The following is a 26,976-nucleotide window of genomic DNA, read 5'->3' as shown; positions in this document are numbered from 1 at the left end:
GTGCAAGCAAGGGCTATTTCGGGTTGTGTCATGAATCAGCCAATCTGAGGGGTGATGATTTAAACGTGTTTTACTGTATCAACATAAACTATGTTGTCATCTTTGTAAGACAGGGGTCCTCAATTACATTTGTCCGAGGGCCAGATTTTTTCTCGGAAGACACTGTGAGGGCCAGATGGAGTCCAAATTTAAAAACCCAGACCTACCCAGCCCATCAATAATCAGGGAGAATCGGGGACGGATTGCGTTGTGATGTAAAGTAAAAACATCGGCCCTCCCACTAAATCTTTTGCTACATTTTATAGTTAAAAGTCCAGTTGTCAGTGTCTAATTTCAGTGTCTGTTTTTTGTTGACAGCACCATATTTATTTCAGCTTCTTCTACTGCTACTTCATTGTGATTGCCCTCTGCAGAGCAGAGGAAGTGTCCACCATGGACAAGCATTCCACTAGTTAGACTGAATCAGAGGTCTCAAACCAGTGGCCCACAGGCCATTTCCTGCCTGCAGGCCGTTTGCAGCCCACTGGGACAGATTTTGACATCAAAGATTAGGGTAATTGCAGTCCACGAAGCCTGGATAAGTTTAGAGGCACTTTCAGGGGGCAAGCATAAGCCAAAACTGAACTTTCACAGAGCTTGTCATACAGTGAAATGAACTGGCGGGTCATTGAACAGAACACTACCTACATTCACTGTGCTAACACAAAAATGACAGCACAACATGCAACAGGTAAGTAAACACGCATAGGCCAACAACTACAATGGAGAATAGTAAAGAATAACTATGTTAACTCTAAACATATAACTTCAGTGATTGTTGACAAAAAACAAGTACCGCAAAGCATGCTGGGAGCCGGCATCACTCCCATTACTTTATGCTGCCAATGCTATATACCAACTGTACTAAATATGAACATTTAAACTTATGTTGGTACCCTCTGTCCTATTTTATTGAAAGTCTTGTCAAGAGCAAGCCCTTAAAATGTATCCTTTCAGTGGTTTTGTGTGTAACTAATCATATTAGGGGCCTGCAGCAGCTTAGTCCATTATAACTTTGCTGTGGTACAAAGGGTTGAAGGTTGAAATCCGGCAGTCAGCTATGATTGTCAGCTCCATTGCTTGCCTGTATGCAAAGTGTTTCTTTGTGTAGCTGATACACACCGTGTAGTTTATACACACTAAAAACACAGCACAAGAGCAGAAATTTATTTTTATTTGTATTTTTTTTTTCTGAAAATAGGCTTTTTTTCTGCAGAATCATCTCATTCACATTAAGTCGGTAATAATTTATCAGTACGTGATGATACTGGTAAAATGTACAGCACACATTACTAATATTACATATATATAATATGACATATATAATATATAATATATATATAATATAATAATATTACACTATTACAAAAGCACACAATTTTTTGCATATTTATGTCTTTATGCTTCACTGATAATCTTTTTTTGTCATGTGTTGAGATTTCGCACTTTTTCAGCAGTCTTTGAACACACCATAGTTGTGTGCTGTTACACCGTGACACCGATTCCATCTATTCATCGATTTCCATTCATTCATCGACTTTAAAAGCCTTGACTAAGTATGTGAGGCATATTTAGGGCTTAAACCTGGATTGTGTAGTTGGCATTTAGTTTGTTAGCCCCTGTCGCACATGAACAATGGTCTTTGAAGAGAAAGGGTTTTGGAGCTGAATCTAATTTAATAAGTTACTAACAGTTACTTTTATTACAAATGTTGATCTGAAATTGGAGGAGAATGTTATTGTCAAGCTAGCAGGAGGGTTTGGAAGGGGGGGAACGAGCCATGTGTTACTACTGTGTTATTACTCTCAGATTTTTGCCATTTTCAGATAGGTGTGGGACACTCCAGCAGAAAGCGGGAGTCTACTGTAGTCTATTTGCTGTATTTTCTATTTATTATTTATTTATTTAATTTTTTTTTATATTTATTGTCGAATGTACCTTTGATTATTTATGTTCCCGTTTATTTCAAAGGTGTTTGATGTAGCTCAGGTTGGTTCAATGCGTACCGGGGCACATTCATGCCGGAAACCGTTCTCACAAAGCATCGACTTGTTGAAAAAGTCCCAAATTCCTGATTGATTAATGAATAGATTAAGAGCCTTTTCCTCCATACTGTAGTTAATATAGTGTATTGCAGTTTCCGTGCATGGTGAAAGCCTATATGGATGTCTGACAGACACAGGAGATAAGCGATTGGGAACTTGGACCAGAGGAGATCCAGTTTCAGTTTTAAAACCATACTATGCTGCCTGGCTGTGGATCAGGATAAGGAAGCATAAAAGGGTCTTTGTGCACACTTGGGGCTACTTGCTCTTTTGCCCACCTCAGCTCCTTCAGTCACCTTCAAAACGACCTCTAGTCTTGCAATTCCATTAACATTACCTCCCATACATATAAAAATATATAAAACATACCATCTAAAATGCCCTTTAACCTTTGTTCGTACCCAAATTAGACTTTAAATCATCACTGGATTCATTTATTTTGGGTGTTGTTTGTTTGTTATAGGAGGGTGTTATTTTCTGCTCATTTTAAACACGAACAGAGTCCAGGAAGTTCTTTTTAAAAACTCGTCCCAATACATAAGTAAACCATCCTTGTCTGGCTCAATGCAGCAGCTGTTGTTTCTTCACTTTCATATCTATCCACCTGTCACACACACACACACACACACACCCACACACACACACACACACACACACACGTCAATGTTCCCCCTAATTCACTCTGAATGTTCCATCATTCTGCAGTATGCGATGGGTCAGCAGTAATGACTTAGAAGATCAGATATAATGTTATGAGCTACAGTATGCTCTCCATATGCGCTGCTTTTTTGCATTGTGTCTCCTGTGGCTTTCCCTTCCGCACCATTACGCTCATCGCCAAAAATAAAGCACTTTCAATTTGACACAAATATTTTTTGCTTTTGCGTTTGCTTTTTTGCATAAACAACATAAAAAGGGGTTGTTTTACATCAAACTAACAATTTATTTACAAACGTAACACCATGAACTATGAATACTATGCATACGGACACCTTGGTGACGCGCATGTGTGTGTGCGTGCGTGCACGCAAGTGTGTTGTGTGCGTGTGCATGCGTTACAATTTCTCTACAATGGTATCTGTCTGCAAGCTACACTCCTCCATGCTCTTCAACTTCCTCCTTCCTGTCTTCTGTGTTTCCTGCATCATCATGAGTGCTATGAGTACTGCCAAACACTGATCACATACAGTACACTTCTGCCACCGAGTGGCCGTTTTTTGGCTTCAAATTGCTCTAAAGTGGTGCCGAGTTGCATCATCGCCTCTTTTTGCCTCTCCCACAAAAAAATGTATGAATACGTCTTTGGGATCGGGCGTTCGGGTTTAAAAAAAACGTATAAATACGTCTTATTGATTGAGATAAGGGTAAAGATTGTATTGTAAATTCTACCCAGACGCTGTAAAGGTGACAAAGGAGGTGGTCGACCAACAATCTCCTTACAGTCGTCCCATGCAACTTCGAGGTTTGAATTTTCCAGCTTCATGCTACTATGGTTTTTCAAAAATAAATTAATTAATAAATTATTGCTTTCTGTAGTTGAGTACGGCCTATTTTTAGTTTAAAAAAAATATGCATATTAAAGCACATTTTATGTATTCTTGGCCTAAATGAAGTATTATCAAGCATAAAAAAGGCAAAATGAACAAAAATACAAATATAAGGCATTCAAGACGCATGAAAGATGTGAAATGTACTGATCTGTACTGGTCACTAGGTGTCAGTAATGTTACATTGATGAGACAATAGCCACCAGGAAGTACACTCTCTAGAAAAAAACAAGGATCTCTTCCATTGCTAACATCTGTTTGTCTTATTTATGTCTAATATGTCTTATTTTATTATTATTATTATTATTTATTTTAGGTATATAATAGGTAATATGAGTGTAAAGGTGACCACGGAGGTGTTATTTCATGTCTAGAGGGCTCAAATAATGTTAAAAACAGTGTATTTAGAATGTCATAAACAGGTTTTCTATGCTGGCATAGGGGTAGGGAACCTATGGCTCGGGAACCACATGTGGCTCTTTTGATGACTGCATCTGGCTTACAGACATTTCTTAACACCATCAAATTTATTTGTTTTCATTTGTTTTGTTGGCATTTGAAAGTAAAACATGACAGAAATCACAGTGTAAAAAAATATAAAACTTTCTTATGCATTTTAATCCATCCATTTTCTAGCGCAATGCAGGTGGCCAGAGCCAATGCCAGCACTCCTTCCCATATTTTCAGACACCAAAATTTGACCGTTATTGGATTATGCGGCAGCCTACTGGGTTCTTCCCTCCTTTAATCAAATAGTCAGCTAGCTAATTCTGCACAGTAAACCCTTTTGATGAAGAAGATGGCAAAAACAAAGAAAGATGAGGAGTACGGTGCAAAACCATGCAGCATCAGAAGTAGCATTTATGGTAAGAAGTATTATATTTATTATTGGTTAGCTTCAGTATAACAACGTTATTAAAAGAATAATAATAAAGAGACTTATTATATTCTAAAATTGTTGGTTTTGCTTAAAAATACACACAGTTGGTTGTCCATCCATCCATCAGTTCATTTTCTTCCGCTTATCCGGGTCCGGGTCGTGGGGACACCAATCTCAGTAGGGAAGCCCAGACTTCCCAGTCCCCGGCCACCTCTTCCAGTTTCACCGGGAGGACACCGAGGCGTTCCCAGGCCAGCGGTGAGACACAATTCCTCCAACGTATCTGCCCTGGGGCCTTCTCCCGGCTGGGCATGCCTGGAACACCTCATCAGGGAGTCCGGACTAGATGCCCGAGCCACCTCAACTGGCTCCTCTCGATGTGTAGGAGCAGTGGCTCTACTCTGAGCCTTTCCCTGATGACCGAGCTCCTCACCCTGTCTCTTAGAGAGAGTCCAGCCACCCTACGAGGGGAAACTCATTTCAGCCACGATCTCATTGTTTCAGTCACAACCCAAAGTTCGTGACCATAGGTGAGGGTGGGACCATAGATCGACCTTGCCTTCCGGCTCAACTCTCTCTTCACCACGAGTCCGGTACAGCGACCGCATTACTGCAGACGCTGCGCCGATCAGCCTGTCGACCTCACGCTCCCACCTTCCCTTACTCAAGACCCTGAGATACTTGAATCATTCCCTCATTCCCAACCCGGAAAGTGAAATCCACCCTTTTCGGACTGAGAACCATGGCCTCGGATTTGGAGGTGCTGAGTCTCCCAGAAACTTCACACTCAAATACAAACCACCCTAGTAAACGCTGAAGGTCACAGCCTGATGGCCCTTAAGGCCCCCGAACTGGACTCCCTCGACGCCTTGGCTGCGCCTAGAAATTCTGTCTGTCTGGGCCAGGCAGGAACTGCAGGTCAGAGCAGCAAAATACATAATGCATTGTGCCCATGCGCTTATTTGGTATTCAATTGTGTATTGTTGACCGTATGGTTAATTGACTAAATAGGCAGGGTAGCTTCCAAATACTGCATGTGTCATAAAATTGCTGTTTTCCCATTCATTGTGTTTATTAGATATTTTTAATGCCGACAACGGTGCCCTTTTTACAACAACATGGAATGCAGTACAGTGAGATTGTTTGGCATTGGTCTTTTTGTCAGTTTTGTATAGCTGCTAAGCATTGGATGTCACGGCAGCATTGCGCTTTGACGGATGAACCCTGCCTGTCTCCTGATGTTCTCAGAACGCAAGCGAAATAAGCTGAATGTGTTTTAAGTTCATTGTTATTAAATATGACAGCTTTTTTCATGTCCACTTCCTGCAGATGTTTCTCTGCAGCAGTTAGTATTTGACATCGGAGCTTGGATATGTGTCTGGACTTGTGGACTCTTTCATCTTTCGTTTGTGTGTGTATGTGCACGCACACACACATGCAGTTTTTTCTAGTCTGTTTATGTCAATTGGGAGGTTATTTTTGACCTTACTTGAGGAATTTTAACTCAAAAGGCCAGCAACATTGTGATTGTAAAGGTGTATGACAGTACAGTACATTATCTTTACTCTATTACCATTATACAGTGGAACCTTGGTTCATGTCATTAATCCGTTCCAGAAGGTACAACTTTAACTGAAACATACTCTAAAGAATGTAAATCCGATTAATTTGTTCCAGAAAAAATGTTAACACAAAACAAGTTTTTATAGTTTTACGATTATAAGGATAAATGAACATTTAACGTCACGTTTACTCTGATTGAAGAGAGGGAGGCACGATGGAGGAGAAGAAGAGAGACATCAGTAACACCTTCTTACTTTGCAATGCAACTTTCTTTGGCTCCATTTTGGCAAATTTCGCAGCCGTGATCAAACGAAAAGCAGATATTTGTGGCGTAACTGTGTTAGTTAGCAAATGACTACAGTCAACTGCTGATGACGTCATGGACAGGCAATGGAGCTGACTTCCGCTCCCGGTTTCCATTTTGTTAGCATGCTAACAAGCTTCTGACAGGGACGTTCTGTCAGAAAAATACGTTTACAAACACAGTTGGACTCACGCAGTGTATTAATAACTAGGGCTGTCAAAAATAGTACATTAACGGCGGTAACTAATTTATTTCATTAATTAGAATGTTTAGCGTAATTAACGCATGTGCATCATGTCAAGCCATACTGCTCTGTTATGACGGCAGACGGAAGCGTAGTGTAGTGTCCCCACACAGTCACACAAAGTCTGACTGTTTTATAACTTTGTTCTGGCCTGCACAAATCAAAAACAGCAGTGCAATACCAACACGTCTCTTTCCTCCTCGGAACAACGCTTCCTCATTGTTACAAGACGTCCGCAAGATGCATTCATGGACAATCCGAAAATCACAATCATATCTTAATTATACGCATATGTGTTGTTTAAATAAACAGAAAGACGAAGAAAAACAATAAGTGGATATTCTTACCACTCACTCACTTAACTCTTACTGCAGAAGTACAATTTGATGCATTTAAGTATGCTTGGAAATCCCAGAAAAATACATCTACACTCAAAATGTGAATTCAGCTTAAATTACTTGGGGTCTTTGAATGCAACTCGTCATGGCTCATGATAACACAGTTAAAGTGTGATTCAAATGTTGTGCTAGAGACATGTGTGCTATCTTTTAGCTTGAGTTAAATTTTCACTTCAAACAAATGTATATGTAACTGTGCCCTGTCCTGTATGTTTTTGATCATTTGTCTTTTTGTTCATAAAATACAGTAAAAATTGGCATATTTCACAATTAGTTGCAAATGGTGATTAATCATGATTAATTCAGTGGAAAATTGTGATTCATTTGATTAAGATTTTTAATCATTTGATGCAAGATGCACCCCATATAATACAATAACCGGGAAATGTATGCAAACAGTGGCAAAATTTTAGCATAAATGTCGATGTAAATCAAATAATGCTAACTGAGTGTACGCTAACCAAGGTTCCACTGTCTTTCTAATCATATCATATTACAGTTTGTAAAGTTTTTATATGTTGTAGTTTTGTTTCTGTTTACAGTTTTTATTACCGATCTTTGTAGATTCACGATTCAACATTCGCAGCCTCGCAAAGTTGCAGATTTTTGGTCAAAAACATTTTCCTCTGAAAACAGACCATTTTTTCCATGTATGAATATAATTTCGCAAGAAAACTAAAGAAAAAACAAACAACAGCAAAAATGAAAAGTCAGCAGTAATTTTACGAGAATAAAGTTAAAATATTTAAAAAAAAGTTGTAATCTAACAAGAAAAAGTCGTAATTTTACGAGAATAGGGAAAATAATATCATTTTAGTAGCATAAAGTTGAAATATTAAAGTAAACAGATGGTTTTATTTTTTTTTAAGTAGCAATCAAAAACAACGAATAAAGTTAATTAGGTTGCAGAAAAAGTTACAAAGTTACGAGACTAAAGTCAAATTATTATGCGAATAAAGTCATAATTACGAGAAGACAATTTACAAGAAGAAAGTTCAAATAGTTGGAAATTTAAAAGAAAACAACAGCACAAATGGAAAAAACAGCTACAATTTTACAAGAACAAAGTCAAAATATTAAGAGAAAATATTTTATTCTAACAAGAAAAAGTCACAATTTTATGAGAATAATACTTCTAATATTATGAGGAAAAATAATGTCATTCTAGTCGCATAGAGCTGAAATGTTAAAGAAAAACATTTATTTTTGTAACAGTTTTTTTTTTTAAGAGTTATCATATTGTGAACAATTCTTTCAACATTTTTAAAAATGGGAGAAAAAGAGCAAAGATGTAAGTTCACACTAATAATACGCTTTTTCGGCTATATCACAAAGCTGAGATGCAGTTTTTTTTCTTGAAATCTTTAGAACTTCTTAGAGTATAATGTAAAAGTTTACAAAATATCAAAGTGGCCCTTGCATCCTTTCATTTTCAGTATGTGGCCCTCGGTGGAAAAAGTTTAGATACAGCTACCATTAGGGTTGGGCATTTGAGCGATTCCGGTTCCTAAGGATTCTCGATTCTGATTCTTTTCAGAGGTAGCGTCATAATGGTGTGCATGGTTTAAATGCGGGCGCTAACCAAAGTTCTTGGATGAAATGTCTGAATGTCTCCGTGATTTTTTAAAAATGATATGAACTTTCTCTGAATTACTTTCCTATGAATTTCTCACAGGGCTATTTTCAACCAGTATATGAAATCAAACCATTGAACTTGAACATAAATGTTTGAAGTCTCTTTACATAAGAGTACACGTTCACAAGTCATTTATATTTTTGAAAACCTCATGAAAAAACAATGGCATATCCTGTTGTTTAAGTGTTGGAGAGTGTCTTATGATGTAGAATAGACAAAGTATAACTTAACCATGTTACTGACTAATCCTACTAACCTGCGTGCACAATATCAAACAAGTAAGGTGGATAGAGGAACACCTAACGCGGGGTCTGGTCAACTTCCTGGCTGAAGCTAGCGTTAACGTCAGGTCGTTTGTCTATGAAAAAGTACAGTTAGCTCGATATTTGAGTTGGCCACCGTATTCGCAGTATAAACTATCATTTGTTTGCTGCTTCAGTGTTGGCATAAAATTGACGTAATTTATTGTTTTACATACCTGACTGTTTGGAAGAAGTCTGGCGTAGCGCATCAAAAACAGGGCACTCTGTACACCTTGAATCCGTAGGTGGTGAACCCTCCTTTGCATGATATGATGGCGTTGCAAATGTTGACGGTTAATTTTTTGGCAGAATTTCAGCCAAACTTTCAAGCGCCGTCGCACACTGTCCATCCATCCATTTTCTATGGTATGCTGGAGCCTATGCATTGCACACTGTCCATGGTTCTTGTGCTTGTGTCTTCTTCGTTGGTGTTATGCAGCCATGTTTTCCGTTCGGCAGGCTGGTCAATCACCGAAAGTCGGAACCGAAATTTTTCAAAAATGAATGATTCCGGGAGAATCGGAATGTCAGTCACTGTCTCAATCCATGCTAGATACTTGATGTTCAATGCCCGACATACATGTACCACTGTCAAAAAAAATCCCACATTTGTTACATGTTTATGTCTTTATGCTTCACCTGTGGAAAGTGGGAGTCTGCTGCATGTTTATTATAATACGTGCGATGCTACCCAACCAGATGGGTGAAGGAAATGAAGTGTTTAGATGAAATAGTTAATGTTGTGGCACACTGATGTATAAGTAAAACATGGGGATAACCACTGTGAAAATAGACAAAAAACCAGACAGGAAGTACCATACGAGTGTCTTAAATGTCATCGTAATAAAGTAGCCTTAAAAGGAAGGATTAGGCTTGAGCCAATGTAAATCGAAGCTCCATAGATACGTTGGAATAAAATAACAATAACATTACAAAGATCTATGCGGAGGTATCGTCAGGGTCATCATGAACTTTACATCCTCAACTTATAAACTACAGCCAAAGAAAATAAACATCTTGGATTACAAGACTAATATCAAAATCCTCGTCGGGATAAAAAGGCGCAAGTGGAATGAAGGTGTGAAGCCACTTTCAGTGAAATGACTTCTGATTCACTGCTGTGTATGTATTTTCTACAGCTATATTCTTTGTCTTCATTAGATTGACAAATGGAATTATTTTATAATAGCGGTCTACTGATAACATCACAATTTATGCACCACCACATCTAGTGAATCAAAATGCGGTCGTCTCTCGTTTATCGCGTTAATTGTTACCAGAGTGTGAATTTCCGCGAAGTAGGAATCATAGAAAACCTGTTATATGGTTTTTAACATTTTTAGAGCCCTGTAGACATGACATAGCATCCGTATAGTGACCTTTACATTAGTATTACCCAATATAGTACTGTAGATATAATAATAGATCATCTATATAATAGATAGTAGATATAGTCAGGGAAAATAAGACATATTAGACATAAATAAGATAACATAGACTCATGTTAGCAGTGCCTTGTTTTTTCCTGGACAGCAAACTTCCTGCGGTGGCTATTGACTCATCAGTGTATTCCAATGACGGCTTTAAATGGCTTTACGCTCGTATTATCTATTATTATAGCTTGTCGTGGGTTATGGCCCCAGCAGTAGCCAGTGTTATTATTATGATTATTAAGTTATTAATATTGGGCCTGGTGTGAGATACATGTACTGTATTTTAAACCTGTAAAAAATGCATTTTCTGGCGATCACTTCTGGTCCTTGTCTCACCGAACACCGACACCTAGTGGCCAATGTAGAATATTACTTCGGCTAGGACTTCTTTTGCCTTTTATTTGTATTATAGTTCCTTTAGTTAGATAATTTAGCAAATTGTATACTTGGAAATGCTTAATTTAGGCCTAGAATAAGTACAATTTGGTTAAATATGCATGTTATTATTCCTAAACGAAACAGCGATCACTTATTAATTAATCACTTACTGCAATGTTTTACCTGTGTTTAAGAAGATTTCTCGCACAAAGAGCTGATCCTTGAACCCTGACCAATAGCAACAGAATAGCCATGGTCAATAACTATAGTACAGTATGTTGATAATCTGTAAACACACACTCCCATCACATTACAGCCCCATATTTGTCATTCATACCCCATTCAGTTAGTGCTACGTAAAATATATTACAATAAAAAAGCAAACGTCTCATCATCCATACATTTTTCTCTCATTTCTTAGCAAAATGTGCTGCGCCGACGAGGAGCCACTCGAGGAGATGGGACTCTGCCTTCACGAACCAATCGTAAAGGTGCAGTGGATATCTTTGTTGTGGATGAAGACACTGAATTATTGGACCTGATCTCGCCAATGGGTGGACAAGCCAACCCTTCATGGAAGCCTTTTAAAAATGAACAGAAGGAGAAGCCTGATGTGCCGTCAAAGCATTTGGATGACAACATGACTACAGATAAGAAGGTTGACCCTGGTGGGAGGACTTCATCAACATTCCCAAGAAAACCCTCAGATAACATTATTCGTCTTGACGATGGAAATGCCCCCAAAAAACCTTTAGTGGAATTAAGTTTTCCGCCTAAGTTCCCCCTTGATCCCAGGGTACCCGTTAACTCTACCAAACAAAGGGAGGAGACTTATGAATGGGCCCGCTCTGTCTCACCTGCACCTCATTCTATCTACCAAAGTCCAGTCGATGAACAAGTTAGACAGATAACCAAAGAAAACACCTCGTACATCCGTCATCCTGCTAAGCACAAAGGGGAACTACCAAGTGGAAGACAGTCTGGAACTATCCCCGTCAGGTCTAAAGATGGAGATCTGGTCCTGGGCTCAGATGGCAAACTGTATCGTCTCAAATCTGGACCACCAGGCAGAATGGGTCCTCCCGGGCAGGAAGTAAGTGTTTCTGAATTTATAATGCTGCTGCAATGTTTGTGTTAACGGAGCCATCATAAAAGCCAACAGTGACGTGCAGACAGGGGAGGCATGTGAGGCAATATTTGTCCATTGAGCTTTATTTAACATTTATTTTCTGTATGATTCCAATTGTTTTTAACATTTTATTAAGTAAAAATGGCTGAATTTGCACATTTCCCTATCACATATAGGGCAGAAACCTAAGTTGAGGCTGTCGCGAGCGTTTCCTCTCGGCTTACTGAGTGCACGGAGCTGTATCATGGCCCCTGCCAGTTTCTATTTGTCAGAATGCCGCCAGTAATATAATGTTGCAGATACATTTATTATACACCATGACCTTCTACAGTCTGTGTAATGTCATTAATGTAAATGTGACATCATTATTCTTGCTAATCGGACAATAAAATAGAGAAATGTCATATGTGGAGGCACTGTAGAACTGGCCTCATCCTAAAGGGTGCGGGGGCGTGGAAGGTGCTTGTCGCTGTCGTCCTTCCATGGAGAGGAAAATTCAGCTCTTTTGAAGACGTCATTCTTACAACAAGATACCTTTTTTTCTCGTATTACCACTTAAATGCAACAAAATCATTGTTTGTGTACTCCTTCATACACTAACAAACCTGCCAATATGGACGCAATTTGTCCACAGACAAAAAAATACACTTGCATGCTTTGCTTCTCTGCAGATACGCATTTTGTTGCATTTCGCCAGGTTCAGTTTTCAGTTCAGTCTCTGGGTGTAGCGTGACATGCACCTCCAAAAACATCCTTGAGCCATTAGCGGCCCGTGACTCATTATTTATTGTCTTGCGGGACATTGTAGAAATATGATACAGTATTAACAACTAGTGATCACACAAACCTTTGTCTTCAAATCACATTTTTTAGCCTTTTTACATAATAATATATTGTAGGTGAAAAAGCATATTATCAGTATGAACTTCAGTCTTTTCTCTATGATTTTCAAAATATTTCAACTTTCTTCTTAAATTTTCTTCTCGTAATATTATGACTCTATTCCAATAATATTTTCAGTTTATTCCCTTAATATTATAACTTATTTGCCAACCTAATTTTCCAAAAATTACAACTTTTTTTTTGTTTTGTTTGTTTCTCATAATATTACAACTTTGTGATGTCATTTTTCCTCATTATGGGACGTTATTCTCTTAATTTTTTTCTCATTAGATTACAACTTTTTCTTTTAATATTTTGACTTTATCCTTGCAAAATTTGTGGTGATTTTTCCATTTTTGCTGTTGTTTTTAGTAAAAAAAAAAAAAAAAAAACGGCTGCGGGTCGCAAATGGCCCCCGGGCCACACTTTGGACACCCCTAATATATGGTGTCTCCTCTGCTCCATGTGAGTAAGTGCTGGTTTTAAAGCACATAAAGCATCATTAAACATCATCATTAAACATCTAATTTATCACTATATTGATGAACAGAGTTGTTAGGCGCATCCAAGTCAGCTGACACTTTTTGGGCCGTCCTTAAAGAGATCATAGTTGCTTTGAGATGCAAAAGAGAAAGTGAACTTTTCTGTAACTTCGTCTCATCTTACATTATTAGTCACTAGTGGTGAGCACCTATACATCTCATACTTTAAATGTGTGTAGTAATTGTACATTGACGCATATTGCCGAGAGTTTTTATGGTCATGTCAATTACAATTACTCTCTTTCGTCATTCGCCGCTGGACCTGGAAAGTAATCCCCACTGGAATTTTGTTCCAGGTGTTGTGATAAAAGATTTAATTTGGAGTTTTTATTTCTCTTAAATGCATTTGGCTTACAAATGGTTTAATTTTATTTGAACACGCATGCAGGCTACAATGGAATACATCTCATGAGTCATTTCACAAATGGACATTTCAGTTCATTTGCATGCAGTGTGAACAGTGTAAGCTTTTGAATCAAAGTAGTTCTGACATTCATCAGCTAATATCTGATTTTTATTAGCGCATGACCTGACATGAACATATGTCGAAGCGCATGCATAATGTCACTTGATGGGACAAGCGTGGTTTTGAATTCTCCATCAAAGTGTTTTATTTTAATATACGAAGTCAGGAATATTAGAATCGGGCCTGGATGTTACATCTGAAATGAAATATACCAGATTATTCAAAAGGATTATCATAACCGAAAACCTCTATAAGTAATCATGTGGTTTATGGTCTGCGTTATTGATGTTGTATCAATACCTAATACCAAGTTTTGTCTTTAAATATGTCTCATGAATGTTTTGATTTTCAAGTTGGCAGGTCTGCTAATGCTTTAACTCTTACATTCTGTTCAGGGGAAAATTGACCTGTTATGACATGTGACAGCAGTAAAAGTACCATTAATGACATTTTTTTTGCCTGGAATTTCATGATTATCCTTAAAGTGACACAAAATACACAACATTGTTTTGTACTTTTGTATAAAGTACAAAAACACTAAAACAGTTTGTGTTTGTGTGTGTGGCTGTTTCCGGCCCAATTTGACTCGTGTCTGTTGAGATGGGTTTAAGCTCTCCCGGTGTGTCTCAAGTCAAGGAACTTTGGTTTAATGGAATCTTGAAACTGTGAAACTGTACAGGTGATGATTGTGTGTATTTGGATCTGACAGTGGTGACAGTGTAATGTGTTTCCATCACATTAGCACGGCAGGTTCCCGCAGACACAGACACCTGCAGGTCTTTGAAGGGGGAAGGCGGAAACAGTAAACTAGTAAAACAGCATAGGATGGTTCACAAAGGGAACAGAAGTCATTCAGAGGTCAGAGGGTGCCACGAGACAAACACAAGCACCTGCGCTGTAAGAAAATCATCTACAAAGTAGCAACTTCAAATACATTTGGGTTGGGAGGGTTGTGGTAGTGGGGGATTCAATATTAAGATTAAGATTAAATTAATAAATAAAAACATACAAGGCTCTCTGAAAGAACGCGGTCTCATTCACAGCACAGTGGTCAGAGATGTGGGCGACTATTTGCATATTTTATTTTGATATTTAACATTTATATTGAAATGTATATGTATATTTAACATTTGGATTTACATTTACCACTTAGGTGCTCCATTTAATTCCTACCTGTGAAGCAAATGAGATAATTATGAGAAAAGCAAGCGTAATGTAAAATTTAAAAAAGAGCTTAATATTCTAAATATATTTGCTAAAGTGACTGATTTTTTTCATTCATCACCCCATAGTTGATGAGACCAAAATTGAATTTTTTGGCCACCACAATAACTGTACATTTTGGAGAGGTGAAAGAAAGGTTTTGGAGATGTGTGAGCAACAAAGGCACAGGGAACTTTACTAAAAATACAGGACGATCGAATCTGCACTCATCAGCCTGGAAGGTGCACGTGGATGTCCCAACATGATAATCCAGAACACAAGACCAAGTCCAGCTGTCATTGGCTACAGCAGAAAGAAGTTCTGGAGTGGCCATCTCAGTCTCCTGATCTCAGTATCATTGTGCAGTTTATGCAAGGCAGCATGAGAATTTACAGGAACTGGAGGCCACAATCTGAGAAAATAAAGAACTTCACCCTCAACTACTACAAAAGACTTTAAGCTGTCACTGATGTTAAAGCAGGCATTATTAATTATTAGTAATTAGTAATTAATGATTATTATTATTAATAGTATTAAGAACTATCTAAGAACTAGAACTATGTAACCTTTTCATTAGGGTCACTGGGGACTTTCTGTTGGTTAGGATTTTTAAAAAAGCATACACGTTTTTTATAACGTGGCCTCACCTAGCCATGAGTGAAAGAAACTTTTTTTGTATTATCATTCATATTGTCTGTAAAATGGCCAAGAAACCACAATTTACTTTAACTAGGGCACATGCACCAGGCAGGCCTGTCATCAATAAACCAAATCATCAAACGATAAATAAAAACAAAGTTGATCATTTTGCCGGCCTTGATAAATTGACACAGGCTGGATGACAAGAGGGTTCACTCTGCATCTTTCTGGGTGCGCTGGTTCTCTGTTGGAATGAACGGAGAGCGTGAACCCTCCTGTCAACCATTCCGCCTCTTTCTACTAGTAGGTGGAGGCGGGGATGCTAGTGAGTTGATACCCAGAGAAGTGTGTCAGCTTAGCATCGTGAGCTAACATGAATATGAATGAAGGCACAAAAGCAATGGTTTCGAAGCCAAATGCCACAGCCCCAGTGTGGCAATGTTTCACTTATAAACACAATGAACAGGGTGAGCACATGAACACTGATGAATTGATACCGCTACCGCTGGATGGTGCAGCAGAGCCTTTGTCCCGACAGTCAACACTAACTGAGGTGTTTGGTGGGCAAAGTAAAGTAAAAAAAAAAAAATAACAGCACAAAATGGTGCACGCTCACAGTCAGCGTTGTTTGCTTTTTATTGGAGTGTTGTTTTTTCTTAATAGAGACAGAAAGACAGGGTCTAATTTTGATTGTTTTTGGTTATGATTTTTAGTTTTATTTAAGTGCAATTTTTGCTCAAAAGAGACTGAGAGTCCATTTTATTTTCTTTTTTTTGTGTTTGTTATTTTTGACTTATTTTATTTAAAAGCTCTTGACATTCCAATTACAATGTTAAATACTCTTGAGAAATTAAAGTTTATTGCTTTTGATACGATGTGCTCGCATTATTGCGCATTATTATATATAATTTTAAAATGGCCTCAAAAATATCAATAGTATCGATTATAGACAATAATTTGTAAGACAATTATCATTCAGCCAAATTCGTTATTGTGACAGCCCTAGCGCCAAGGCTCACAAAATGTCATTACTTTGACATTATGGACCAGCCTGTTCAGTTCCACAGACAGGAGACATAGCAAGGCCTTTATGCATGCGTGCAGGGTAAATATATTAGGTTGTGGTGTCAGTTTACACCTAGGAATTTAACAGGAAATCTTAAGCAACATTAGAGTCATTGTTTGGACATGTGCTGCGCTTGAACTTCTAGTGAAAACTGCATCTTTGTGTTTTCGGCTTGAATGGCTCTTGGACCTTCATCATGATCTTTCCTATTTTTAGGGCTTCCCTGGAGAACCCGGCTTGCTTGGGTTTAAAGGTGATAGGGTAAGAACTTGAACTTTACCTTTGACAAATTAGTCCAAATGATTTATGAAAGGAACTGATGTCACATGTGAAACAACTTAATAGTCATCCATTATTTGCTTTGACTTACACAATAACGTACTGTGTGATGTACTCCTGCATCAACAAACCATGATGTATCAATTCAATTGTGATGCATAAAGGGTAAGATCGGCCCTGAAGGGAGTCCGGGAAAAAGGGGTGAGCGAGGACCTCCAGGACCACCGGGTTTACCAACCCTTTACCTTTGGAGGAACACTGCTGAGGAATGGGCTGCCTTCCAGGTATGATACACACATGACAGACCTTAAAACTGTAGTGAATGTTCTCTTTGTATGCGGGGTACTCATACAACCATTTTTAAAGTACAGTCTATCCCCGTTTTGTGTGGGGATTACATTCCGAGCCTACCAACGAATGATGAAAATCCCTGAATAATTGATACACTGCATGTTTTTGACACAGGCCTCTCTCCTCCCCCTCCAAATACTACCACTAGCTTGATGTTTCGGATCAACATTTGCAATAGGAATGACTGTTTTAATGATTAGATTCAACTCCAGAACCCTCTCACTTCAATTGCCATTGTTCAGCCATGGAAGCTAACAAGCTAAATGCTAAATGCACAATTCAAGTTTAATCCCTAAACATTCCTCACACACTTTTTAAACAAATTTCCAAGTATAAAATGTGTAGGTACTCACCACTAATGAATGGTAATGATGATCACTAGAACAGATGAATCAGAATCAGGGCTACATCTGTTGTCGGGCCGCCTCCATCTTACTCTAAAGCGGCTAGCAGTAGCATGAGGCTCCCCTTCTCTGCAGGACGCTGGGTTGTCCCGGCAAGCTGTCGGAGAAGATGTTTCTCCAAGCCGCGTCTACATAATCCACACTACTGGCCTGTTGTAGTTCCACGATTTCACTTTTGGGTCCCACAGCAATTATGGTGTGTTCAAGGGCCGGAAAAAAAACATGATCAGTGAAGCATAAAGACATAAACATGCAAAAATTGTGTGCTTCAGTTAACAGCGGTACACAGTGGTACATGTATGCTGTACATTTTACGTGTATTATAACGTATTTAGAAATTCTTACTTATTTTGAAAGATGGGTGTTTAATCTAAATAAATACTTTTTTTTTTTTTTTTTTACCAAAAACCAGAGAGGCTGTAATTGCTGATCTGCAAATGTGCGGGAATCCACTGTGCTCACGCATCACACATTTAAGATCTGTCCACCAATCCGTTTCGCTCTTGCTGCGAAATCAAATGTGATGCAGTACCCAAGGCTGACCTGTGAGAGGCAGCAACGTGTTTCAGGGAAACAACACAGGTGGAAAAACTGGTTTAAAAAATACAAAGAAGGGCCGCCGGATGGTTAGCGTGCCTAATTGTTAGCATGTCAGCCACATAGTCAGGTGATCGAGGGTTTGAATATCAGTTGGACCATTTGCTTCCTCCCACGTCCTAAAAACATGCATTTTTGGCTAACTGGAGACTGTAAATTGTGCGTAAGTGTCTCCCAGTCAGTTGGGATAGACTCCAGCTGACTAGTAGACATAATGAGGGCAAGCAGTATAGAAAATGGATATATAGGTGCAGGGCCACACGGTGGCCCAGTGGTTATTATGTTGGCCACACAGTCAGGAGATCTGGAAGATCTGGGTTTGAATCTCCACTGGGCATCTCTGTGTACTCCGGGTACTCTGGGTACTCCGGTTTCCTCCGACATTCCAAAAACATGCATGTTAGGTTAATTGGTGACTCTAAATTGTCCATAGGTATGAATGTGAGTGTGAATAGTTGTCTATATGTGCCCTGCCATTGGCTGGTACCCCGCCTCTGCATTGTTCTGTTCCACATTACAATCCCTCGTAAATATTGAACATGTTTAACATTGTAGGTCTGATTACCTTCCAAGCAAAAGTAAAAGTAATATTCCTCTGAACACCCCTCTCAAAAGCGTCATCACTCAGGATAATCTTTAGATCCGTCAGTTAAATCGGGCCTCTTCTGAATTTGGTTGTACGTGAAGAATCAGGCTCAGAATAGTCCAGATTATCTTTATGTTTCCCACCTAAATCTCTTCAGATAGTCCACTGATAAATACTGAGCATGCAGACAGTGCGTGCAAGAAAAACATCTGTGCTCATCTGCTTCATCTTTATGTAATGACGTCCCCCACATGTTGTGGAATGCACCCCCAAGCATGTCAGAGAGATGGAGAGCCATTTACTCAGAATTAAAGGAAGAGATGAGAGAAGTCTGTTAGGGTTTTGGCGTTTATGAAACATACTTTGAACTTCAGGCAGTCACCCCCAAGAGGCCTGTCAGCGACAAAGTAAGGAAATTAACTGCAGAACATATCTGTGTGGATTCTCAGTCATCCCGTTCAAAGGTTGAATCGAGGCAACTGGACTGCAGAACACGTACAGCAAAAGAGAAGATTGAATAAAGCGTGTTCCAATTTGTGTTATGATTTATTGTTCCTGTTTAAATTTCTTTTTTTTTTGGTTTCATCATTTGATCAATCAGTAACATACTCCCGTGTGTTTTATTATTGCAGAAAACAAATTTCTACCAGATGCTCCGTGCCGGTTGGCCTGTAAGTTTGCAGTGATGATCAACTTCCTTCACTGTTACAGGTGGTCCTCGTTTTACAACGTTCCATGTTACTACGTTTCATGGCTCCGAATGCACCACCATAAATTATTAACACTGTAGAAAAAGAGAAATACCGGTAGCGATGTGGTCTGGAGTAATAAATATTTGTGTTGCTACACCAAGAAACATTTGGTGAAATGATGTCTCCCAAATGTGAAACTATTTTGGTGGCAGCACTTTAAAAAAAAAAGGAAAGTGAAAAGTATAATGAAATTAGACACTGTAAAATGCTAAGTGGAAAAGTGGAGAAATAATTTGCTGCATTTGCGGTCCAAGCCGCTTAAATGCGTCAGCCAAATGCCGCGTCTCTCCCTCCCTTGCAACACCCCTTTCAGTGCCAAGACAACTACAGGAATAAAAGTAAGGAGTTCTCTCTTTTTTTTATAACTGTTTCATTTAATTGTTGGATTAATCTTTTTATTAACTGCATTTTATATGTCCTTCATGTGTTCTGTGTGCTGTGATTTAGGAGTTAAATTAGGTATAATTTGTGTATGATGGAACAAAAGTTGTACGTAGACCGAGGACCTCCTGCATATGAATATGTTCCGTCAAAATGACCCCGTTGAACTGAATCCGGTTTCTTCATTGTGAGCTTGCAGAGTGAAGATGGTCCTGCTGGACCACCGGGCGAGATCGGCAAGACTGGCATGCAGGTTAGTAATTAGCCATATTAATGATCATATGAGAAATGAACTCCATTCATTCTTCTTCCTCAGGGCCCTCCCGGTGAACCGGGGGAACGTGGGCGACCAGGGATGCCAGGAGAGATGGTAAGCACCATAAAAAGCACCAAAAACATTATTTGGGTAGTTTCCATTGAGTTACACTGAAAACACTGGAGTTTTAGTGTTAGACAAACATGAGACGGTTAGTATACCGCAAGTATGCCTTTTCTCCGGGTTTACGTTCCGAACGACCAGTGAATGGTGAAAAAGTATGAGTAATTGATATGCCCATGAAAATGTCTATTTTTAAGACATGGTTCACCCCTACAAACCCTCCATTGATGTTCTTCTCTAATTTCAGACCACCAATGGCATTAAAATTGGCTGTATTCATTATTACATTAGATTCGCCAGAACCCTCCCCTTCTCTTTTCAACTGCCATTGTTCACTCACGACACAATCCAGGTTTAAGCCCTCATCACGAATGAATAATGAATAAAGTTTTGGCAGTGACTCAAATTAAGTTTCACTCATTTCGCTGTGTCAGCAATCTGAAAGATGATTTTGTGTTTGTGATTGTTACATTATTAATATAATTTGAGTTATTTTCGTAGCCATCATATTATATGTCATGTATGATTTGATATAATGGTTGTTACATATAGATTTTTTAAATGTTTTATTTTAAAATGTAATTGATTTTGTGTAAGAATCAGCGCTTACAATGTTGACTAGGACCCTCGATGCAGTAAAGCTTTGGTTTAGTCATTTGCGGTTCAGTTAAATTGTTGATTTAATGATAGAAGAGATGAAGCTTGCAGTTCTTTGGTGATTTGTTCTTGCATATACTGTACAAGTTGAATTTAGATCATATGTGTGTATCTTTACATCATTTGTTTCACCTTTTTATGGAATCCTTACTGACTGAGCATCATCGTACATGACCTTTGTGTGATTGTCATCAAGATTTGTTCCAACCGTTCTTGCTCTTCTTGTTCTTCAAATCCTATTTTCAAGTCGCAAATCCCAGTCAAAATATAGTATTTGTTGACTCAATCAGTGGTGGTAGATGTACAGTAGGAAGGGAAGATGCCGTGGAACATCAATAGAAGCTCGGAGAAAGAGAATTTCTTTGGCATTACCAAATGAGATGTAAATTAGGCTTACGTCATTGCACAAAGGAGGTTTTTTGGAATGGAAACAAGCCTGAGTTTGTTTATTGGGAGAATCTCAACTGATTTTCCAGCTGGTACACTGATCCAAACATTGGAGTTTGGGATCATTAGAAACACTCCTGTGCAAGTGAAGCATGCTACAGATGGCAGGCATCCATGTCTAACCAGAAATGTCCTTTTTGGTAATGTCACTGAACCGTCTGTCATAAAGTATGCTCAGTAATAAGGTTGGGCGGTACTGCAAATTTTGGGATTGATTCAATGCCAAGTAAATACAGAGCTACTGCTGCCGGTACCGTAGTGGTACTGATACTGTGTACTTGAACGTTTTCAAGGTCATTAGTTTGTGATTTTGCTTTTAAGTTGTTGATCATGATTATAATCAGAATAAAACACAGGACAAAGAAAAATACAACAACCTACAATAATGTAACTATCAACTATCAACTATCAACTATCAACAACATAAAATAATTCCTTTATTCTGTTTTATTACATACAATTGTTTGGGCAAAAAAGATGAATAGTGCAAAATAACCAAATTAAAGCAAAAACTAGTGTAGCCCTTAACGTGGTCATCAGGCTACCTGTAGAGGCGAGTAGGCTAGAGGAGGCGTTTCTTCAAGCCACGCCTACATAATCCACACTGCTTGCCAAATACAGTGCGTTCAAGGAACACAACACAATGTGTGAAATTTTGACGCTTGACGAAAAACATTATCATGTGTGTACTGTACTGTATGTATGCTGTACATTTCAGTACAGTAATCCCTCGTTTATCACACTTAATTGGTTCCAGATCCGGCCGTGATAAGTGAATTTTTGCGAAGTAGGATCCTTAATTTATAAATTGAATATTTTGGTAGTTATAGCATTCAAAACCTGTTTACGACCTTCTAAATACTTTTTTTTACATTATTGGAGCCGCCGCACGGTGGCCGAGTGGTTAGCAGGGATAGGCTCCAGCATACCCACGAAACTGGTGAGGATTAGCGGCATAGAAAATGGATGGATGGATGGATTATTGGAGCCCTCGAGACAAGAAATAACACCCCTATAGTCACCTTTACACTTATATTACCTAGTATAGTAGACAAAATAAGAGAAAATAAGCCATTTAAGACATAAATAACACTCATGCTGTGTTGCTGTAAATGTGTTCCGGTGGCGTGGACAGGGAGTGATTTGGGGATTCAGAGTTGACTTTTAGCTTGGCGTGGGTTACCGCCAAAACAGTAGCCCATGCAATGGATTATTGTGCCTGTTGTGAGATCATTCAAACCTGCAATAAAACCCTGGTGCTTGTGTGTTTCACCGAACACTGCAGTAACATTACTGACACCTACCATTATAGAATACTACATATTATCACAATGTCTTTGAATGCGTGTTCTGAATGCCTTGTAGTTGTATTTTAGTTCATGTAGACATGTTTACGTTTGAAAACGCGTACAGTATATCTTGAAAAACTGTGACAGCCGCAAAATCCGAAGTGGGTGTTACTGTATTATCATGTATCACATAGTGGTGAGATGTGTTTTATGTGTAAAAAAACCCATCATACACCGGAGGAATACAAATCTGCAAATTTGTGGGACCATGAACGCTGAATGGCAAATATGCAGAGATCCACTGAAGTTGTCTCAAGTAATTTCTTGGGTTGGATCCTGTCAGGCACGAGTAGAAGCTGTCGAAATGCTTGACCCTCAATATGCAGAGACAAAGCCACGGAGTGCAAAAAGTAAGGGTACTTTAATTATATAAACAGGAGAAACAAAAAGCGACAGAGGAAAGGCTCTCAGCATGGATAACACAGACAATAATAATGAACCAGCGCCGCACATTCGACCACGCTGGCCTTTTATCCGCCACAAATGTTAACTGGCCACAGGTGCGCGGCCACCAGGCGAGAAGCGGCTGCCTCTTCCTCCCCGGAGAAGGCACAGCCCGCCAAAATAAGAGCGCAGGACAGTGGACGCTCGCTCCTGTCCTGCAGAATGTCACAGGATCCCATCTCTAATTCAGTCACCAGTGTTCAGTCTGTGTATGTTCTGATGTGAAGTGTTCAACATTTGTCTGCCTAAAAACATGGCATCAGTCCCCTTCCAGCATTAATTCAAAGTAGGTACTGTATATTCATTCCCTGTGAATCTGGTCGGGTTTTCCACCTGTCTTCCGGCTGAGTTATTGCACTCTACAATCTTCATGTCAGAATGTTGTGATCCAGGCGATGCCTTGTCTATGTAATAAATGGCTCGGCTGAGTCCCGGAGGCTCTGAGTCTTCACTCATCACTAACGTATAATTTACAGTACAGATTTACAGTACAGTCCAACGCTCCAGCTGGATGTGATTGTTTCACTATATCCCTTGTTCATTTCAGATTTTGCACTTCGTCAGCTGTTAAATGTCACAGCTTCTCACTGACAAGCTGGATATAAATCGCAGTTGTCAGAAGTAGCCTATACTCAAATGTATCACAAATAATTTATGTTGTCTGGAAGGGTGAGCGGGGACCCAGGGGGCCTCCAGGAAGAGCTGGGGCCCCAGGCAGAGATGGGGAAGATGGAGAAGATGGCCAGCCTGGGTCACATGGTGTTGATGGGTCACAGGTGAGTTATTTTTCGATACATACGCATTGAATGGCACTCATTCATATACGGTATGTAAAGGCCAGGTGTGTTTACTGAATCACAGTTCTCTCAGAAGTTTATGGGAATGGGATTGGGGCCCTTCAGGATTTATTTGAACAGTTCTTTTTAGGGTGGAATGATGATGCAACATCCAGATTCAAGATTTTTTAGATCAGATGTTTTTTGTAATCAAGATTAAAAAAAATATATACATGCAAGTTCAAATATGTACATACACCCACATGAATATCTTGTTGAATGTCTCCAAGCACTCAAGTAAGACACGTGTAGGTACCAACGAGCTTCTGGGGTAAATCTGGCTGGATACATATGACCACTCTTCTTGGCACAATTGATATATCCTATTTTAATTTGTTTGAAAGGCATTCACAACTTGTGTGGATCAACATTTCTTCTGAAATCTTCACTGAGTTCCTCATGATTTGTAATTGTTTTGCTTGTATTGGTCGATCCAATGACTACTGTCAGATTATTTCATGCTGCCAAAAAGACAGAATTTACCATACGGAAATGAGAAATTACTGAGATTATTATTTTTCCGGACTATAAATCGCTCCACAGTATAAGTCGCATCAGTCAAAAAATGCATTACGAAGAGGAAAAACATATATAAGTCACATTTAACACTACTTATAATGGAGCTATCATCAAAACAAGCTTTTTTTTAGGAGTGGCATGGCACCTCGAATAACACCAAATTCACAAGACAAAAAAATGAAGTCAGTGGGAGAGACAAAGAGACAAGCTAAAGCTACAGAAGCTGAAATAAGTCATTTAAAAATATATATGTGGTTTAAACTTACCTGTTTAATAAGAAATTACTTTTAATACGACGCCTGGACGCATCCCGATGTGTAGATGTATCAAACGGCTGTATTTTAACACCAAAACTTCATTTTTGTATTCCCAAATGAATTAAAATAGACTGAAAATCATACATGTGTATTTAATTATTCAGTGACACAGCAGCTATAATCTCCAAGATAGGAATAATTGGTGTCCTAGTTCAACACATTTCTCAATCCACACAGGTATCATGTCATTATAGTTGCACATTACTTACAGACACAGTCTTCAAGGCGGAAGAATATTAGAAAGTATTGAGTAACAAAAAGCGTCCAGTATGCTCTGCATCATTCCATTTGTGTGCCTGTGTCACAAAATCAACTCAATGAATGAATATATTTTGATATATACAGTAAGTCCATATATAGACCAGGCAAAAAAATGAAAACAAGTGAGAAACACTGTAATTCTGGTCCTGGGTAAATTTTGTTTACTAGATGCTGTATGATCATTCCATCCTGGAAGAAGAACCATTTCAATCATTAAGGGCCCAACAATTTAAAAGGCTTTGAAGCCCATGATGAGTGTATGCCAACTTTTAACTTCTTGTCTCTAATTGACGTCAGGGTCCGTGGGGCTACCGGGGTGAGCGAGGGTCCAAAGGGGAAAAAGGTGATGAGGTGAGTGGGCCAAATATCACAGATGAAACATGTCAAACGATTTAAAAGACATTAATAAAACATAGTATTATGTAGCGTGAACAAAATGAATGCATTTGTTTAGTTGGAGCATTTACTGTAGAATTGCAGTTTGCTTATTCAGTCATCAATCATCACAGGCAGTAACCTGTTTTCCAAGCGTTTCTCCAAGCTGCATCTACATAATCCACACTCCTTGCCTTGCCTTCCACAACAACCTACTGTATGATAATATATTAACTTGTGTTCACCTTGCTGCAAGTTTTGAGGCCGCATTGACTGTTGAAGCTAGTGCTTCCGTAGTCAAATGTATGCGTCTCACAACTACGGTGCGGTCCCGCATCGCCGAACAAAGTGCGAAATTGCAACGTTTGACAAAAACACATTATCAGTGAAGCATAAGGGCATAAACTTGTACAAATTGTGGGCTTTCTAACAGCGATACAAGCATGCAGTACGTTTTACCTGTATTATCCCGTATTTATAAATTATTACCAACGTATAGTAAATGAGATGTGATCTATGGAAAAAAAATGCCTCTTTGCAGAAAAAATTTAAATGTTTCTGATCATAAATCTGCAAATTTGCTGGGCAGTGAATGCTGAATCACAAATGTAGATAGATGATGAGCACCATAGTCGTGACAGTGCTGGGGGAGGATTACTGTACCTGGCATTCATAATAAACACAGCCAACTTTGCAATTAGGTATAGTGCAATATATGGTGTGGGTTACACTTTATTCTTGTATTAGGAATTGTTTTGTTATCCGCCGTTATGCAATCATTCTTACATTGTATGACAATGGTTACGTGGAGTCATAATTTCAGTCACTTCAATAGTGAATTGGGACATTTAATGAGAATCAGATGCGACTTGATATATTGTCTGTTACCATTTACTGCTTTTTAAAAGTCAATAAACATTAATTGACTTGAATAGCCTGAAACAATTTTTATCATGGATAATTATTATTGATCTTTTCTAGGGCCTCATGGGCCTAAAAGGTCCCAGAGGGGAAACTGGAGAACCAGGCGACAAGGTAAACTTTTAGTTGATGTGATATTATTGTTATATGCAGTGTGATCCAACTATTGTGCTCTGGCTATAGCAACAGTTGAATTTACTGTACATACAAGTATTTTGGGTGCTTCTTTTAAGGGAGCCCTCACTGTTCAGACAGTGTTGCCTTATAAAGATAAAAGATTGATCAAACAGACACTTCCACTACCCCTTGTAGCAACTACTACGCAATGGTCACCAAGTGACATTGTCTTTATCTGCGTTTCCAACGCAAAGATGGTTCTCATCTCGTCAGGGTTGTACTCGTTTTTCAATTCTACAAAGCATTTA

The 26,976-nt window shown here is 38.8% G+C and overlaps 1 protein-coding gene across 3 annotated transcripts in view; it reads left to right on the top strand.

Annotated features, from left to right (window-relative positions):
- si:ch211-196i2.1 (collagen alpha-1(I) chain) overlaps positions 1-26,976 on the top strand; it is a 93,645-nt gene that overhangs the window by 6,795 nt on the left and 59,874 nt on the right. For all 3 annotated transcript variants that reach the window (XM_054757730.1, XM_054757729.1, XM_054757731.1), the window contains exons 2-10: positions 11,191-11,862; positions 16,913-16,957; positions 17,140-17,259; positions 19,546-19,584; positions 20,246-20,299; positions 20,363-20,416; positions 23,991-24,098; positions 25,553-25,606; positions 26,612-26,665. In XM_054757730.1, coding sequence (XP_054613705.1) covers positions 11,191-11,862; positions 16,913-16,957; positions 17,140-17,259; positions 19,546-19,584; positions 20,246-20,299; positions 20,363-20,416; positions 23,991-24,098; positions 25,553-25,606; positions 26,612-26,665 — 1,200 coding nt within the window. The remainder of the gene's footprint in view (positions 1-11,190; positions 11,863-16,912; positions 16,958-17,139; positions 17,260-19,545; positions 19,585-20,245; positions 20,300-20,362; positions 20,417-23,990; positions 24,099-25,552; positions 25,607-26,611; positions 26,666-26,976) is intronic.

The sequence above is a fragment of the Dunckerocampus dactyliophorus genome, chromosome 17 (assembly GCF_027744805.1).
Source record: "Dunckerocampus dactyliophorus isolate RoL2022-P2 chromosome 17, RoL_Ddac_1.1, whole genome shotgun sequence".
In the NCBI taxonomy this organism is placed as follows: Eukaryota; Metazoa; Chordata; class Actinopteri; order Syngnathiformes; family Syngnathidae; genus Dunckerocampus; species Dunckerocampus dactyliophorus.
The sequence above is the reverse complement of the archived record's forward strand: the minus strand, read 5'-3'. Positions and strand labels throughout refer to the sequence as shown.